The 19225-nt window shown below is 34.0% G+C and overlaps 1 protein-coding gene across 2 annotated transcripts in view; it reads left to right on the top strand.

Moving 5' to 3' along the window:
- Positions 1-19225, top strand: part of EPHA6 (EPH receptor A6) — an 884276-nt gene that overhangs the window by 52476 nt on the left and 812575 nt on the right. For both annotated transcript variants that reach the window (XM_047099574.1, XM_047099573.1), the window contains exon 2: positions 16494-16558. In XM_047099574.1, the coding sequence (XP_046955530.1) occupies positions 16494-16558 (65 nt within the window). The remainder of the gene's footprint in view (positions 1-16493; positions 16559-19225) is intronic.

The raw sequence follows: 19225 nt of genomic DNA, 5'->3' as shown, positions 1-19225 counted from the left end.
TCTTTCCTCAGTAATAATATGAAATCTTGACTCTGTTGGGACTTCCATATTTCCTAATATCTACAATTTGCTCTTCTAAGACACAAAGACATGTCATCAAAATTTATAACTATGTCTTAGAGCAATATTAGGTATGGGGATTTATTAATATCCTGTTTTATTTTCTGAGGTTTTAGTATATCTAGTATCTAATAAAAATAAATTTCCTGGAAATTTACCTGAAAACCCAACCAAATAAGGGCTCTATAAAATTGTGGTATCATTCTGGTTACTTCAAAGTGAAAGTGTCAAATCAGTAGTATTCTTATATTTCACTGCAAAGATGTTGTAGCAGCTTCCATAGCTCTTTTAAAATGTTTTTAAATGTTTTTAATGTTTATTTATTTTTGAGATAGAGAGAGTCAGAGTGAAAGCAGAGGAGGGGCAGAGAGAGAGGGAGACACAGAATCTGAAGCAGGCTTTAGGCTCTGAGCTGTCAGCACAGAGCCTGATGGGGGGCTTGAACTCACAGACTGTGAGATCATGACCTGAGCCAAAGTCAAATAACTTAACCAACTGAGCCACCTGGGAGTTACTCTTTTAAAATGTTTTTAATACCATCTGATGTTCCTTTCCTTAGCTATTCTCCAATTCTAGTGGCCATAATACATCAACTTTTTTTTTTTAATTTTTTTTTTCAACGTTTATTTATTTTTTGGGACAGAGAGAGACAGAGCATGAACGGGGGAGGGGCAGAGAGAGAGGGAGACACAGAATCGGAAACAGGCTCCAGGCTCTGAGCCATCAGCCCAGAGCCTGACGCGGGGCTCGAACTCACGGACCGCGAGATCGTGACCTGAGCGAAGTCGGACGCTTAACCGACTGCGCCACCCAGGCGCCCCCAACTTTTCTTAATCAAGAGCACCAACTGATTTATTTTATTCTGAGTGGATGATTCTCCTTTTTCATGGGTATTTTTTCCCCTTCTATTTGAGTGTATTGTTTTAGATTAGTTACATACATATTAATTAGAATACATATATATTACATATATATTTATGTAATCTTAAAATGTGTTCAAGAGTACTTCAAATATATTTTATGTATATATAAAGTCTCTCTACGTGGTTTCCATGGAAATTTCTTTTGTGTAAGTAGTTGAAGCTCCAGAATCGTTATGATTTCATTTAAGTTGTAATTTTTTTCTTTCCAATATGATCAGGATTTTGGATTTTGTGACTTTGCCAGTCCTTTAACTCTGCTCTAGTAATTTCTTTTTAACAATCTGATAGAAAAGCACAAAGTTATTTTATTATTTATTGCTTTTGGAGCAGTGGATTTATAATCACAGGACCTTAACTGCTACCTCTTCAGTGTACTCCAGTGTACTTTGTAGCTACTGAAAGTGTACTACTTTTTTTGTGTGTGTGCTCTGAGTTGTCCATGTTTATTGACGCTTTGAACCATTTACTAATTGTGGCATAGTATGTATTTAGTTATTCTGAATTTCTCATTTATTTACATTCATTTTGCTAATCCATTCAGTTATTCATTTTTGTTTATATGTTTTCTTTTTTTAAAAAATATTTATTTATTGAGAAAGAGAAAGAGAGAGAGAGAGAGAGAGAGAGAGAGAAACAGAGTGTGAGTGGGGGAGGGGCAGAGAGGGAGACACAGACTCTAAAGCAGGCTCCAGGCTCTGAGCTGTCAGCACAGAGCCCAACTCAGGGTTCAAACTCATGGACTGCAAGATCATGACCTGAGCCGAAGTCAGATACTTAACCAACTGAGCCACCCAGACACTCATATTTGTTTGTTTTTAACCCCTTTTCACCACTCCCACTGCCCCAACTCTTGTCCAAGCTTCATCGACTCTTGCCTAGATTATTGAAATAGCTTCCTTTTTTTTTTCATATACAGAGTTTATTTTTTATTTTCTTTAAATCTTAGTTAACATATAGTGTAATAATGGTTTCAGGAATAGAATTTAGTGATTTATCACTTACATATAACACCCAGTTCTCTTCACAATTACTCATTTTTAAAATAATGAATTCAGGAAAAGTGTGGGGGGGTTGAAATAGACAGTTTTAGCCTTTAAGGATTTTAGGTTATATGGAAGAATAGTTACACCAAGAAATACATACATTGTAGTAAAATTAAGTGAGATGAGTACTGTCTGTGAAGTATGTACAAATTTCAATGGGGCATAAGAGTAAGAGCATGTATATATTTTGGGAATAAGATTAGGAAGGTTCTGTAAGAAATCACATTTAGGCTAAGCCGTAAGTGATGACTAGGAGTCTTTTTGCTGGACCAAAACAGTGAGAGAATTCCAGTAAGAAAGGAATAGCATGAAATAGAGAGAGGGGAGAGGATGAAATGAGTTTGAGCATTACCAGTATATCAGAGTAATGTAAGGCAGGGATGGGGTACTATAGAAAATGAAGTAGGACAGATAGATGGGATCAAGCCAGGAAGTATCTTGCATGCAGTGGAAAGGATCCCTTGTAAGGCAGAAGTTACCTTACTGTGTTTTCTTGAACATTTTACCATAGAATGTTAATGCATATTCAGTGTCAAAGAGGTTCTAGTACCAAAAAGGTGAGAGAAATACTGGGTTAAAAATAATAAGGAATATCTTATTTCATGTCTTCTCCAATTCATTATTATATACTTTGCATCATTAGTCTAAAAGAAATATAGAGAATAGTTCCACTCTATAATCATGACTCTTTTTAGAGGCTTTCCATGAGCCTAAAATATAAATTAGATTCATAGCACTTCTTATAATAGAGGTCTATAGTTATTTTATTTTTTGTTTAATTTCTGTTTCTCATATTAGATTATAATAACCCTGAAAACATGTGCTATGTTTATTTTGATTCATCTTTTTACTCAGAACCTGCTAGAATGTTCAGTGTATACATTATGAACATTTCTATTGCACATTTCTGGCAAATACTTTGGGAGAATTCTCTAAGTGATAAGGTGAACCACTGAGGAATTTTGAAAAAAAGAAGGGAAAATTTGCATTTATATTTTAAGCAGATCACTGAAGCTTCCTTGTAGAAGTTAAATGAGAGGAAAAGGACCAAGGGACCCTAGTCCAGTTGAGAGGTGAAATGGGTAGTGGAGAGAAAAACTGATAGATCTGAAGATGATTTAGGATGTTTAGTGTATTGGTTCCTGGTTGGTGTTGTAACAAATTACCTTCAATTGAGTGGCTTTAAAAAACCAAAAATTTATTCTTACCAGTTTGTAAGTTAAAAATGGGACATGGATCTCTTTAGGCTAAAATCAAGGTGTCAGTGGCACTGTGTTCCTTTCTGGAGGCTGTAGGGTAAAGTCCATCTCCTTACCCTTTCTGGCTTCTGGAGGCTGCCCACCATCCTTGGCTCATGGGTGCCTTCCTCCACATTCAGCCCAGCAAGGTTGTATTTCGCTGCACCTTCTTCTGTAGTCACATCTTCTAATGACTCCCTCTTCTACTTTTAAAGACCTTTATTATTACATTGGGCTCACTGGATAATCTAGGATAGTCTCCCTATCTTCAGGGTTAGATGATTATCTAATTCAGTCTGCAACCTTAATTTACCTTTGCCATGTAACATAGCATTTTCACAGTTTCCTTGGATTAGGAAATGAACAACTTTGGAGGGAGGGGGGTCATTATTCTGCCTACAACATATACTTTGCAAAATTATAGATGAGCAGTTAAGGGTGAGTTAGGGTTGGATACAGATTCCTAATTTGTGTACTTGGGCAGATGCTGTGTGCCAGTACCTCAAATAGGGAAATCAGGAGGTAATATCTGTTCATAGGAAAATAATCAAGTCACATGTGGACTTGTTAAGTTTGAGGGATATTGAAGGAGGTAATCCAGAAGATATGGCTAACAGTTGACCTGTGAGATGGACCTGGGTAATCAGAGGCTTCTCGCCCCCTCCACTGTCCTTGGAATGTACAGTTCTGCCCATTATTCCTGCAGTGGGAGCTGTTCCAAAGACATAGCCTTGAGAGAGTAAGGTGTTGTTGAGACCATCTGGATGGTACACTTGTGAAAACCCATTTGGGGCTTCTGTAAACTTAAGATCTGGCAGGGAGATATGGAGGTCCACTCATCTTGTGGCTGCCTAAGACAAGCCTTGTTTATTAAAACCTGCCACCTACTAACCTGAAGGCTTTTTGCCTCTCTTTCTTTGGTCTTTCCCTGCCTTCCCTATACAGAGGCCAGTTTGTGAACAGGTAAAGGGCTTGTGAATTGTGTCTGATGAGTAAGAGAGATTTGTTCAGGAGATACTGTTTTGGAGGTAGGTAGAATTGAAATAATAGTTGAAACCCTCTAACTGGTAAGTTTTTTTTTTTTTCTGAAAAACATGAAGACAGAGAAAACAAGAAGTAACAGATTTCTGAAGAACATACAATTGTTCATTATTCAGAATATGGCAGTTTTAGATTATATGATCAAATAACATCATCTAGGTAGGAGAAAACTATTGAGTTTCTCAGAAATAATATTAAGTTTCTATGTATTGACAAATCAATGGTTTTAAGTTTTTAAAACTTCTCTCATTTTTGGCTGATAAAAATAAGGATTGTAGTAAAGAGCAGTCTAAGACCAAAACAATCTGTCCAACCAACTATGGACTCTATGCCTAAAAGTTTAGATTCTTACCAAATTGTGCAGCAAGGTTGCAAATGTTATTCCCTGTCCTTATTTGAAACCATATAAGAGTCAGTAATTGGAATTTATTTTACTCACATGTGAGAATCTTTCTTGGGAAAAATACATAGTACTTGTTATTAAGGAGAGTCTATAGATAGAACCATTTTTTTCCCACAAAATAAAAATTAGTACTTCCCAAATTTAGCCAATACTAGGCTATAACCATGGAGACTGTAATAGGCCTTGTAAATAGTGTTTGAAATGCCACAGTTATAGTTGGCAATATGTATGTTTGAAAAATAATTTTTTGGAAGTAATGAACTTCTTATTGTTTCTTCCGCACTGTTAAAGTAAAGCACTTTAAAATGAGTAGATAAAATTGTTTGTTCCTTACATGGAAATAGACGTAGAGGACTGTAAAAGTAAAACAGGGGTTACTCCTTTTCAGTAATTTAGTACTTTCCTAGAAATCTTTGATCTGTAATTTAGTCTCTTGAATGTGTTTACCTGCAAGGAAGGAGATTCCCTGGGGAGATAAATCATCAGTGAATAAATCGTCCTTCTCATTTATAAATTAGTCTCCTGTATGTCTGATTACCAGGAATAAGTCTCCTAAAATATAATCACTCCTCCTTGGAATGATAAAAATTGAGCTTCTCAGCCATGGCATTTGAAGATGGAGTTTGGATCCTATTGACTTCACCAAAAGAATTTCTCAACATTTTATATTTCTTGCCATAATCCATGTCTTGGGTAATCAATAAATTAAAACTGATCACTGCCTTATGAAAGCCTATATCTGCTTTCTTATGCTTAATTATGCTTGGGAAACCTGTGTTGGATAAAATATTCTCCATTTGCCTAAATGCTAAAATGCCATTATCCTCTTTATTGCATAAGATCCTGGTGATAAACACTTTCACAATAGCACTTAATGACTTGCCTTCCCTACAGGATAATGATGATAATGCCATTTTTTGTTGTTGTTTTGCTTTTTTCTTTTATTTTTTCTGCCAACACTAAAGTGTCCATCTGTCATTCTTTCCTATATACTGAAGCCATGCTGCTCTTGGCATGGGTCACATTTGTAAATGTTTCATTTATGAACCATTCCTCCTCCTGACTCGTCTGCAGTACAGAAATATGCAACAGAAGATCAGCTGTCTTTACAGTTCATGTGCCTCTAAATCTGGCATCACATTTGCTCTCTCATTTCCTCAGTAGTTTCAGTAGGAAATTGTCCTACATAATTCTCATGACATTATTTATCAAATTTTCCTAAAAAGCTGTTTTATGTATAAATGATACAACAACTGGTTGTTTTAATATTTTATTTTTCTTCACATTTTTCCTGCCCATTTCTCTCATTACAGACTTTTCTCTTCCACAAGCAATACTACTTACTAAAATTCTCAGTACAATTCAATTTAGTGATTCACGAAACAACACACATTCCTTAGGCAGTCAAGGATGGTGAAATTATGGGAAAAGGGTTAAAAATTACATTTTATTTAAATTATTCTTTTACAGCATCTCTCCCAAAATATATATTATTATATGAACAGATTATCAAGTTTTATGACATGACAATCATGTTTTATAAGCAGTTGACTGTTTAAGTGTTCATGGATGGTTTAGTTAGCTGCTTTAGAGGAGTCTTCAATTGGCAATTTAGCTGTACCTTTTTTAGAAACTAAAGCGAGTATGGATAATATTTCTGTAAGCAGCTGGAGGGAGTAGATGGGGAAATCTAAGAAAGAAAATAAAAACATTTCTCTTAGCTTTCTCTTGAAGAAGACTCTTCGAGTAATCAATTAAGAGAAACTCAAAGGGCAAAGAAGAGACATCATGACCCATGACACGAAAAGCAAACTTCTGTTTGTTACTCTTGTTTTTACATGCTAAGTCATACATGCTACCCTGGAAGAGTGGCTAAGACCAGAGTCTGTCAAGAGCCAGGTTAGAGTGGATACTAAAGCTTAGGGAATTACTTGGTTTATGGCAGAGCAATTCCCAACAGTTGGTAGAATAAGAATTATGACTTGGCTAAGTTTACACAAGCACATCATATAATCTAAACAGAGGGTAATTTATTTGAATATGGTAGAAGTTGGAGTTTTACACTTGATCTTAGCCAAAAGACCAACAAGCAATTGGAAATTGGAGTTTTAGGAATTCTTTTGCAATATAGTTCTATGAGAAATTGCTTATGCCGTGTGATTTTAGCTATGCCATGGAAGAGTCCCAAGTTCATTGTCACCCAAAAGGTGCTATAATCAATTCAAATTTAAGTTGGATAAATAAATAATGTAGGAAGGGATAAGGGGAAATGAGTATTCATAAGCACACTTGTGTGCTATTTTACTTAAGATGTTTTCTTGATATGATGAGTGTGTTCAGTGGGGCAGTAGATTAGAAGGGATAATTTGAACATTGTGCACTGTGAGAGATGAGATTAGATGCACAGAGTTTGGACTGATAGCAAGCAGCCTAAGGGTACTCTTTGATGAAAGGGTAGGGGTAGGGATGGAGCAGGGAAAAGGACTCTAAAAGGTATGAAAATGTTTGTCTTCTGACAATCCATTCTGTGCTCAAAACAAATGCCTACTTTAACTATATTTTCCCAAAGACCACTTTGTCCCTTAACCACTTCTTAGAGAGATCATGTGTGAGCCTTCTCCCTTACAAAGTAAGCACAATGACTATATAAATTTTGTCCAGTGCCTGCCTTCCCACTAATCCTGCACTATTTTTTCAGTAGTTGGTTAAAAATGTTTTCTCGAAGGCATGAGTTTTTTGCGCATTCTTCCACTCATCTGTTTGTTCCTTTGTTCATTCATTCATTCATTCATTTTATTCAACAAATACATGCGCGCGGGCACACGCACAGACCCTGCCCTTGAGGAGCTCATACTATATTGGGAGAACTAATTTTTAAAGTGATACTGATAATTATGTCTTGATTTGGCCATAATTTTAATGGAAAAAATGAGAATATTGTCCTTTCACTGTTGTCTAATATGTATATTTTTCAAAATTTTAACAATACAATTAAGATTTTTTGGATTCTTTGGATAATTTTTTAAAGCTGATGACTTAAGCTTGGGTTAGTAAATGTTTACTTATAGTAGTGTGTAGTTTAATTTTTTAAATTCGTACTCTAAGTAAAACACTATCTCTTCTGAGAAATTTAGCAGATATTTCTTGTTCAGGATTGTTTTGAAGAGTATTCTTCAGGTAGAAAATTACTATTTCCCTTACTGTTGACTACTGGGATATATTTCTACAATCTATTCATTGTTTGGCACTTCTGTAGAAAGTGAGATAAGTTGTCCAATTACAGTATGGAGATGTTGATTTGCTATTGGATGTTTGCCCTTTTGGAACAACAATTTAATTCTACACATTCTACTAAATAGCTGCCGCCTTTTCTGCACCTTCTGAATAAGGGCATTTTAAGCCTTTTTGCTATTTACATGTTTGAATAAACTATGGCATGTGAGTTGACACAAAAATCCTAACAATGGGAGTGAAAAACATGACATCAGGTATACTCCTTGAGGCTATACATAGTATCCTATAAACTTTCTGTAGTCTGCAATAGCTAATACAGCCTCTGGAATATAACAGCCTCAATAAATGTTTGTTGAAATAATATCAAAATGTCTTAAAGTAAAATCAAGTAACATTTTTATGACTATATGTCCTAATGAAGGAGGTTAAAAACGTTTTACATTATGTCTGTGTAAATGAAATGGAGAAAAAAACCTATATTGCAAAGGGGAAAAAACAAAAACAAAAACAAAAATTCCTTTCCATTTTCCAGGGGAAAAATAAAACTCTGTTTTACTCATATAATTTTTTCTTAGATTCTAGTAAAAGTCATTTTTTCCTTCTCAGTGCAAAGCTACTGTTGTTTCTTTTTAAAGTAAGGGTTTCAATACTTTATTTAGACTGTTCTTCCATTATGTAGAAGTGGTTTTACATTATTGTATTGTAGATAAGACTTTCAAAAAGTATTCATAATCTATTTTGACCAGAGCTAATAAAATAATATTTAAGTGCATTTCAAACATTGAGTTTCATAATATTCTTCCAAAAAAATAGAAAGTGTCCAAAGCCCATGGAAGACAAGTGAAAAATATAAGAAAGGAAAGCACTAGAAAGGCAAGAAGCATCTCTGATGCTGTGTAAGTGTTGGGGAGAATATTTAGTGGTTTGGGCTAACTGGAGTATATATAGTAAATGTTGTGAGTTTCTGTGACAGATGAGAAGATCAACAACATTTATTAAATGTATGACTAGCAAATCTAAAACCAAAGCCAAATAGTCTTTTCTACTATTTAATCCCTGTGTAATTGAAAAAAAAATGGAAATAATACAGGTCCTAAACAAAGCTACTTAGTTGATTTATAGATCAAAGTGATGAAGATGTCAAAATGGAAGAATTATATTTGCTGTTGATTAGGAATCTGTCAAATTTCTTTTCCTTTTTTTTAATTCATAGAAATAACTAAACAACTTGATGGGGAAAGCAGGACTTGTGAGGTGACTCATTGATAAGTCTTAATGACCTTGCTCAGGAGCCTAGGAATAAACCTGTCATTTGGTGACCTTGTCATGGATCACATCTATACTTGGGTTCTCCTTGGGTCTTTGGGGTAAACTAGCCCATCTGAATGGCAGGCATTAAAAATTATTTAAGACTAAAGCAAATAAAGCTGTGTCAAGCAGGATAACAGTATAGTTCTTTTGAGCAAAATAGGTGTGGAAGTGATAAGGATGAACACTACTAGTTATATTTTTAATCAAATACTATTGATAAAGTTTTCACTGGCAGTACTTGACTCTAAGGTATAACTTGCCTTCTATATAGCAAACTGGCTTGAATTTTTTTTTTTTGCTCTTTTCTCTATTTAAGATAATAATGAAGGAATAATTTCTCTGATTATTAGAGCTTATTTTTCCATCATAACTAAAAAAACAAACAAAAAAGTGATCTGTTTTCCAGAAGGGACAGAGGCAGAGAGATTTGAACATGCTTTCTAAAAAAGATAACATTTTCTGGAAGCGTAGGAAGTTGAAGGGTATGAATTCAAAAGTTCTAGGCTTGACTTCATCCTATAAATTTGAGAAAGGTGCTTAATATCACTATGTTCATGTTATCTTTCAGATAGGATTTTCAAACTCTCACATCGAGTAGAAAAAACAATCATGAATAATACCTATATTAAAAACAGTTATAGGGGTGCCTGGGTGGCTCAGTTGGTTGAGTGTCCAACTTTGGCTCAGGTCATGATCTCAGAGTTAGTGGGTTCGAGCCCCGTATCAGGCTCTGTGCCGATGTCTTGCTCAGAGCCTGGAGACTGCTTCAGATTCAGTGTCTCCTTCTCTCTCTGCCCCTCCCCCGTTCATGCTTTGTCTCACTCTGTTTCTTAAAACTAAATAAATGTAAAAACAAACAAACAAACAAACAAAAACAAACAGGCAGGTAACCACAGAATTAAGAAAGGCATGACAAAACAAAATGCTGTAAGTACACCTAATGAACAAATAATTGTTCTCAGTTTTTAGACAAAAGTAGTTTTGTTAGTTTTACGAAGGAATGATTCTCTTTGGAAAATGTTGGCTTAAAATAATACCAATACACAAAGGGACATAGGAGTAAACTTAATAATCCTACATTTATTTAAATCAATCTGTGGTTGATTTTTAGGAATTAAATATTGATTTTGACTCTATGTGAGGGTAGATACCCATTGTATACAGATCTGGAAGTTACAGCTGTGATTTTTGTCAGTCAGAAATATACGATTATGCCAAAACTGGTAGTTAATGTAGTAATCTGAATGTCAGTTTAAAGCAGGATGTAAACAGGATGACGTTCAAATAGACTAGTGCTACTATACACACAGATATATATGCATGTTTATCTATAATTCAAAGTATTCTCTGACTGTATTATATTTGGTCATGATGTCAGAAGTATTCCTTTTGTTTATTTACTAGTTTGTTTGGAGATATGGGGGGTTGTAGGGTATGTTACAGTCAGTGGAACATGACTGGAATTTACTATGAAAAGCCTCTACTACTATGTTACTAAAAAACTTAGTAACTTACTTTACCTTTCTGGGCTCTATTTGTAAAATAAGACTCTAAATTGAAGATTATAAGAAGAAATTCCTTTTTCTTTTTCTCATGAAGTCTATTGGAGAAAATCCCAAACTTGTGTTTACTGGTATCTGAACTTTAAAAAATACTGATAAATATTTGGACTCAATTCACATGCCATTAACTTGAATTTTTACAAAAAAATTATCCTAAAAGAATAGCTTAGTGGGTTGATTGATCTCTTCTTTGCCTAATTTGTCAAAATGGCATACAAATAAAATCTCCTCCTTTTTTATTGGAGTAAGATGATCTAGCATATATGATAAACCTGTATGCTAATTGCTTTAAAACTAATATCTTAAATTCATTAAAAGGGATGTAGATAAAGACTTGATAAATTATTTAAGGCAAAACTTAGCATTGAGCTTTTTTATCTTGGATACTCATCAGTCTCATTTAATTCAGTATTATCAACCTTGCCTTTATCATTTCATATCTTCTTTTAGAACATAATGAAATTTTCTTAAAATTTCCAAAATAATGAGTAAAGGGAGTAATAAAAATTAAGAGATATTTTCAGACAGAAATACAATATGCTGGAAATTTATTTCTAAAGGTTAATAGGAAAATTGCATGTGGTATAGCAAATATATTCTATGCATTATGTTGCTTATTAAACAAAATACACATATTTTCAAAACTTTGGTACCACCAACCTAGTCCTACTTCCATTTATTTTTGACTTATCCAACTTCTCATTATGATGTGAATAAATAATTACATTTTCATATGTACTCCTTACGTAAATAATAAGTATTGTGCCATATTTAAAAGCTTGCAATTAAATTAGAAATAAAAAAAGTATTGACTTTTTACTGAGTTTATGTCGACATCGTCGTTTTTTCCCTGTTTAAGTTTACAGTATTTTTACACTCTGGTAGAAACTGGATAACTCTTGTTTAAAGCCAGCAGGAGGAGCTCTCACCTTGCTGGGTTCAATGCAATTAGTGAGCCTGAAAAACCTGCATTTGTGGGGTTTTTACATATGAAACAAATAGTAAAATTTAAACATTTATCACGTTTTATGGTATTAAAAATCTCAAAACTCCTTAGTTTTATTTTAGTATCAGTTTATCATTCACTTGTCAGGAATGCAAATTTGGAATTTTACTGTTCTTATGAATTTTTAAAAGGTATGATTGCAGTTTAAAGAGGAAAACAAAGCAATAATATAAATCTTGTTTCTTAAAGCTAATCTGAAATAAAAAAAATTCTAAGGATTTACACTTTTGTAGGTATACATATTTTCCTTTTTTGTTTGAAATGAGTATACCTCACAGTTTACAAATGCTAATTATCAAGAACCAAGCAGCCTAACATTTTAGAAAGTATATTTATATCAACTAATCAATTAATTAATTTTCCAGTCTGTGAAAAATAAATCTCTATTGGTAGACTTCAATATTAAGGATTTTTGAACACTCTGCTCCAGTAAACCTCTTGACTTAAATGGCATGATTTGTAGGTAGTACTGGTGAATTTTCTGTAGAAACTATTCATGAAAAATTAGGATAAAAACTTACAAAGATTTGGGTGACTGGGTGGTTCAGTCGGTTAAGCATCTGACTCTTGATCTCGGCTCAGGTTATGATCTCACTGTTCCTGAGCCCAAGCTCTGTGTTGGGCTATATTGGGCTCTGCACTGAATATGAAGCCTGCTTGGGATTCTCTCTCTCTCCCTCTCTCTCTCTCTCTGCTCCTCCCCTGCTCTCTCTTTCTCACTCTCTAAAAAGTAATCAATAAATTAAAAAAAAAAAACTTACAAAGTTTTTGGATCAGCAAAAGAAATAGTGATGTTTTTCTGCATCTACAGAAATAAAAGAGAGGGAGGCAGACAAAGAAACAGACTCTTAACTATAGGGAATAAATTGATGGTTACGAGAACTGGGGATGGGGATGGGTTAAATAGGTGATGGGGATGAAGGTGTACTTGTAATGAGCACTGGAAGTGTTGAATCACTGTATTGCATACCTGAAACTAATATTATGCTATAGGTTAACTAACTGAAATTTACATAAAAACTGTAAAAAAAGGTAAGAAAAACACTTAAAATTGAAAGACTTTAAGTGTTTTACAAAGGACATTCTAACATCACTGTCCTTGGTTTGAATCCAAATCTGTCAGTGTGTGATATAAAGGAAAATTACTTAACCTTTTTGAGGCTCAGTATTCTCATTTGTAAATTGAGCATTTATTTTTTTTTTATTTTTTTTTTCAACGTTTATTTATTTTTGGGACAGAGAGAGACAGAGCATGAACGGGGGAGGGGCAGAGAGAGAGGGAGACACAGAATCGGAAACAGGCTCCAGGCTCCGAGCCATCAGCCCAGAGCCTGACGCGGGGCTCGAACTCACGCACCGCGAGATCGTGACCTGGGCGAAGTCGGACGCTTAACCGACTGCACCACCCAGACGCCCCTAAATTGAGCATTTAGAAAAAGACACACCTTCTAGGACGATGTGGAGATTACTTGAGGAAGAAGATACATAGAAACTTCTTCCAACGGTGACTGTGAATTAGTATCATTATTTTTCTAGCCTTCAGGGAAATAATGATGTATTTAAAAAATATAAATGTTCTAGATGAGGGGTGCCTGGGTGGCTCAGCGGTTGAGCAGCCGACTTCGGCTCAGGTCATGATCTCGCAGTCCGTGGGTTCGAGCCCCACGTCAGGCTCTGTGCTGACAGCTCAGAGCCTGGGGCCTGTTTTGGATTCTGTGTCTCCCTCCCTCTCTCTGACCCTCCCCTGTTCATGCTCTGTCTCTCCCTGTCTCAAAAATAAATAAAACGTTAAAAAATTAAAAAAAATGTTCTAGATGAGTAACATTAAACTTTTGTGTATCCCAAAGTACATACTGGTAGTAAATACTTCTGAATTCTTTATAATAGTGTATATCAAAAATGAAAGTAACTTTCATTTGATAATGAGATAAACTTACAGATTTGAATATTATTATAAATGATATCTTTAGCTTCTTTCTCTAATAAATGAGATTATTTTTGTTATACTGAATGAACCCAAATGACATCAATTATCATTTTATGTATTTGTGTGTGTGTATGAGAATGTATGTGTGTGTGTGTGTGTGTGTGTGTGTGTGTGTGTGACCATTAGCTAAGTCTATTAATTCATTAGGAGTTAGAAAACAGTATAGCCTAGTTCAGCCATTCCTTCTTCATTTATTAACTGAACTACTTCAATAAGAGCAATGTTCCTTCTTTAACTGTTTTTTTATTCATAAGTAGTTTATATAGCAAAAGCAAAATAAGGGTGCCTGGGTGGCTCAATTGGTTGAGTGTCCAATTCTTGGTATCAGCTCAGGTCATGGTCCCAGGATCATGGGATCAAGCCCTGTGTGGGGCTGTGTGCTGAGCATGGAGCCTGCTTAAGATTCTCTCTCCTGCTCTTTCACTCTTGCCCACTCACGTGTGTGTATGCACTCTCTCTCAAATAAAAAATAAAGAAATAAAGAAAAAACAAAATAAAATGTTTTATTGTTTTCATATTAGTTACCAGTTTTTAAAATAATGGTTTCCTAGTATTCTATAAAAGTTGTCAGTAGGTATATTTTATCATTATGAATGCATGGATTTGAGCATATTTGAAGTGTTTCAGTCCCTATAGTCATTAACCTTGTGTATGATCAGATTATCCATTTTTGGCCAGTAGAAGCCTATCCAGGTTGGTTCCCAAGTCTTTTTGACACAACTCTAGTAAAACATTGATATCTTCCTTGATTTCTGTAGAAGGGTTACAAAACATCACTAATGAAGTAATTTCACAAAAAAAAATAAAAATAAATTGAACTTCGGTCTGATCAAGTTACTAAATATATCTACCAATTTAAAGAATATAAAGGGAATGGGGGGCATGTTCAATGATATCTTACAATTAGAAAAATCTAGAATATAGGACAAAATAACCTTTTTTTCCAGTAAATTTGATTTCAAGTAATGAAAAAGATAACTGGCCAGGCATTAAGGAAATATATTAAAACAACAATGAGATACCATTATACACCTGTTGGAATGCCTTAAAAAAGACCTGGACAATACCAAGTCCTGCTAAGGATGTGAAGCAACTGGAAAACTGGTATTCTGCTAATGGGATTTTGAAACATCATAGCCATTTTGTAATACAGTTGGACAGTGTCTTCAAAATGAGGATTCTTCATAAGCCCAGGAATCCCTATTTACCATGGAGAAATGAAAGCATAGGGTCATATAAAAACCTGTACATGAAAGTTTATAGTGTCTTTATTTATAATATCCCCAACGGGAAATAGTTCACATTTCCATCAAGTAGAGAATTCCATACAATAGAATACTTTTCAACAATAAAAAGGAACTATTGATACATGCAGCAACATAGATGAATCTCAAATGCATTATGCTACAAGAAAGAACCAGTCTTGGAAGATCCCATGCTATACTATTTCATTCAGTTTACATTTTGGAAAAGGCAAAATCATAGGGACAGAAGTTAGATTAGTAGTTGCCAGGGACTGGGCTGTGGAAGGGATTAGCCATATTGGATAACAAAGGAAGTTTTGGGGGTGATGGAAATATTCCATAGCTTGACTGTAGCAGTGGTTACATGGATGTGGGTGTTTGTCACAATTCATAGAAATGTACATTTAGAAAGGGTAAATTTATTGTAAGTAAATCATACCTCAATAAATCTAACAAAAAAAGTTAATGGGATAAAGTGTAGATTAAAAAACGAAAGTAGATTGTCAACTCAGTGTAATGAATAGGACTTATTTAGAGCTTGATTCTTCTATTCAAGTAAGTTCAGACAATAGGGATATTAAACACTGGATATTTGATGGCATTAAGGAATTACTACTTATAGTAATGAATTAAGATACTGTAGCTATATAAAGAGGAGTCTTTATCTTAGAAATATATACTTAAATTTTTATGGATGTTACTGGAATTTGCTTCAAAGAAATACTGCAGTGGGAGAGAGTAGATAAAAACATGTGGATGAAGTAAGATTGGCTATAAATTGGTAATTATTGAATCTGGATGATGAGTACATGAGGCTTCATTTTACTGTTTTCGCTACATTCTAAAATATGTTTGAGAATTTTCCACAATAAAATTTAAATAATTGGAGCTTAGTTCTACAAACGTATGTTTAATGAATTGATTTAAACAGTACTGAAAGAATATTCTGCAATGACTAATGTTACTCTGTCAAGGCTGTGTCCCTGGAATAGCTCCCACTATGGGAACAGTAGGCAGAGCTCATATTCTGAGAATAGGGGAGGGGGGTGGGGGGATGAGGAGCCTACAGTTGCCTGAGTCCAGCTTGAGGGTCAACTGACAGTCACATCCTCTTGATTACCTCCTTCAACACTTGTCAGTTTTAAAAGTCAGCTATTAAAAATAACTTAATTCTGTTATTCAGTTATCTGCCTTATTTAGCATTGTTAAACACAACTTACATATTTTGAAAATAAGTTAGAACTACTTTATGTTATTTTATTATTAATATTATATATTAGAATTTAGTATACATAGTTAATTTTAAAGTAAGTAATGCAACTTATTAAAGCTAATGCAATGAATAATAGTAAAGGTAGTTGACATTACTGATTTAAATAACATATTTTTTCATCAATTTGAGATATTCATGTAAGTTTTTTTTTTTTTAATTTAATTCCAGTTGTGTTGCTTGATACAACAACTGTGCTGGGAGAGCTAGGATGGAAAACATATCCATTAAATGGGGTAAGTTTAATTATGTTTTTAAAACTTTCATCCTTACTAGGTTTTAGAGTTTGTTATAATAGTTAAAGGAACAGTGAATTTTGGCTCTAGTTACCATGAATTTTAGCACATAACTAAAATCTCTTAGAAAAGATTAAAATACAATTAGAATTGGTAACCAATGAGAATGATGTATATAAATATTTGCTTTTCTTTAAATTATCATTATTCTTTAATACAGTGTTTATATAATATTAGACTGTCTCCCCTATAAATATGTTTTTCATAGAAAAAAATTCTATGTATAAGAGTTTTTGTATATAGGTTTATTAAATTTGGTAACCTCAGTGAGTATTTGTCCATAAACAAACTTTAGATTGTTATAAAAGAAGTGGATTTTACAGATATTAAGAATTTATTTTTTATTAAAACATGAGTGTAATAAAGCAGTGTATGTTTTTGAACTTGACCAAAAGAAACATTCTGATTAGGTTTTGTTACCTGAGAGTAGTTGCTTTTGAAAGGCATGTGTAATTTAAAGATGTGTAATTTACAAACTAATTTTTCAAGTACTGATACCACTTCAGCTGTGGTTATAATGGACTTTTTATGTGGCTTAATATATTTTGCACGTTTTCACATTGCAATGTGTTTCTACTTCTTTTTTAATTTTCACTCTTATGTGGATCCTGACAAACTTAACAGAAGACCATGGGGTAGGGGAAGGAAAAAAAAAAGTTAGAGAGGGAGGGAGCCAAACCATAGGAGACTCTTAAAAACTGAGAATAAACTGAGGGTTGATGGGGGGTGGGAGGAAGGGGAAAGTGGGTGATGGGCATTGAGGAGGGCACCCATTGGGTTGAGCACTGGGTGTTGTATGGAAACCAATTTGACAGTAAATTCCACATTAAAAAAATTGTTTCAAGTAAAAATAAAAGGGTGGTTTGTGAAGCTTTTTATCTAGATTTTGCCTAATTAAGGAAAATTTATAGTAACAGAGGTAGTCAACAGTTATTCAGGTGTACTTGGGTTAGCTTTTCTTCCTTTTTTTATAAATTGTATTTTTCTCATTCATCAGATTCTTAGTTGATACTTTTACATTTTATTTTTTTTATTTAAAAAAAATTTTTTTTTCTTTTTCAACGTTTATTTATTTTTGGGACAGAGAGAGACAGAGCATGAACGGGGGAGGGGCAGAGAGAGAGGGAGACACAGAATCGGAAACAGGCTCCAGGCTCCGAGCCATCAGCCCAGAGCCCGACGCGGGGCTCGAACTCACGGACCGCGAGATCGTGACCTGGCTGAAGTCGGACGCTTAACCGACTGCGCCACCCAGGCGCCCCAACATTTTTTTTCCATTACATCTGCAAATTTAAATTTGAAAGGAGAAGTTGACTGAAAAATGTTTTATTTTTAGAATCCTTCAAATATTGCTGTTTGAATTTGACTTTTTATATAAATACTCATTAAATGTGTATTTTCAAGTATACATTTCTGTAAAGAGTTAACTTTTCTGTCTTTGTTCAGCAGGCTTTTTGTTTCCTTAGATTTGTTTGCTTTATAGACTGATTTTATTTTTTTTGAAATTTTCCTTTTATTTTCATAGAGCTCTCATCAAACCATTCCTGAAAATATATCTTTGAAATTATATTTGTAATTCATCATCTTATTTTTAGTAAACATCAATATTTATTGATTGTATTAAACATGTTAAATTTATTATTTACTTTCAAAGAATGAATGATTTTTTTTTTCTAAAATACTCCTCCAAGATATATACATATATGTGTTCTCAGTGTACAAAGTAATTTATAAGAACGTATAAATCCTTAAAAAGTTTATAAGAATTATTTTTCCATTGTTGAAAAAAAAATGACAAAAAGTTTAGTGATTATATTATCACTCACTTCACGGAGTCATAGCCAAAGAATCCTGTGAGGAACAGCAGTTACACCCCTGCTGTCTTGATTGTATTTGTCTTGATCAGGCTGTTTCAAAGCAAACTGGCAATGAGGAGACACAGGGACTTAGTGAGTTACAAGTAAACTTACTGTAAAGAACTATTGTTCTTATAATGATCTTGTAATAGGTGTTATGAAAGTGAGATTTTTTTCTACTATATCTAGTTTATTAGTTTCGAAGGGAAAGGGCAGAATTGTCTGAAAAGTAATGCTTACTCCATAGTTTTCTATTTGCAGACACTGCACTAAGAATTTTACATTTTATTTCCATAGTAGCCTTATGAGGTATATCTGAGTTCTGGTTCCCAGTTGGAGAAACCTCTTCTTAAAGAGAGTAAGGAACAAAAAATACCAACAAGTTATAGGCTAAATTGTGACTGATGAAATTTATTTCAAAATAAATTATTTCTACTAAAGCCTATATCTTTATCATGGCACTGGTAACAGAGAAGAGCATTGGAAACTTCATGAAAGGCCGATTAATTATGTTGATATTTGCATAATTGATTCAGATTTCTTTTCTCCCCTTGCCAAACATAGTACTTGACTGAGATGAACATTTTGGACACCAGCCATGGATTTGCAGGAGGAAAGAGAGAAAGGAGAGGAAGGAGACAATAGTAGAAAATATGTATGATAGAATAAGATGGAAAAGGGAGAAATGGTTAACATTTATCAGGCATTTACCATATGCTAGTCTTTGTTCAAAGAAGTTTATTCACATGAG

The sequence above is a fragment of the Lynx rufus genome, unplaced genomic scaffold (assembly GCF_022079265.1).
Source record: "Lynx rufus isolate CCGP_SWC_20201006 ecotype Redwood Valley unplaced genomic scaffold, mLynRuf1.p SCAF_5, whole genome shotgun sequence".
Taxonomy (NCBI): Eukaryota; Metazoa; Chordata; class Mammalia; order Carnivora; family Felidae; genus Lynx; species Lynx rufus.
Note: the sequence above shows the minus strand (reverse complement) of the source record. Positions and strands in the feature narration are given on the sequence as shown.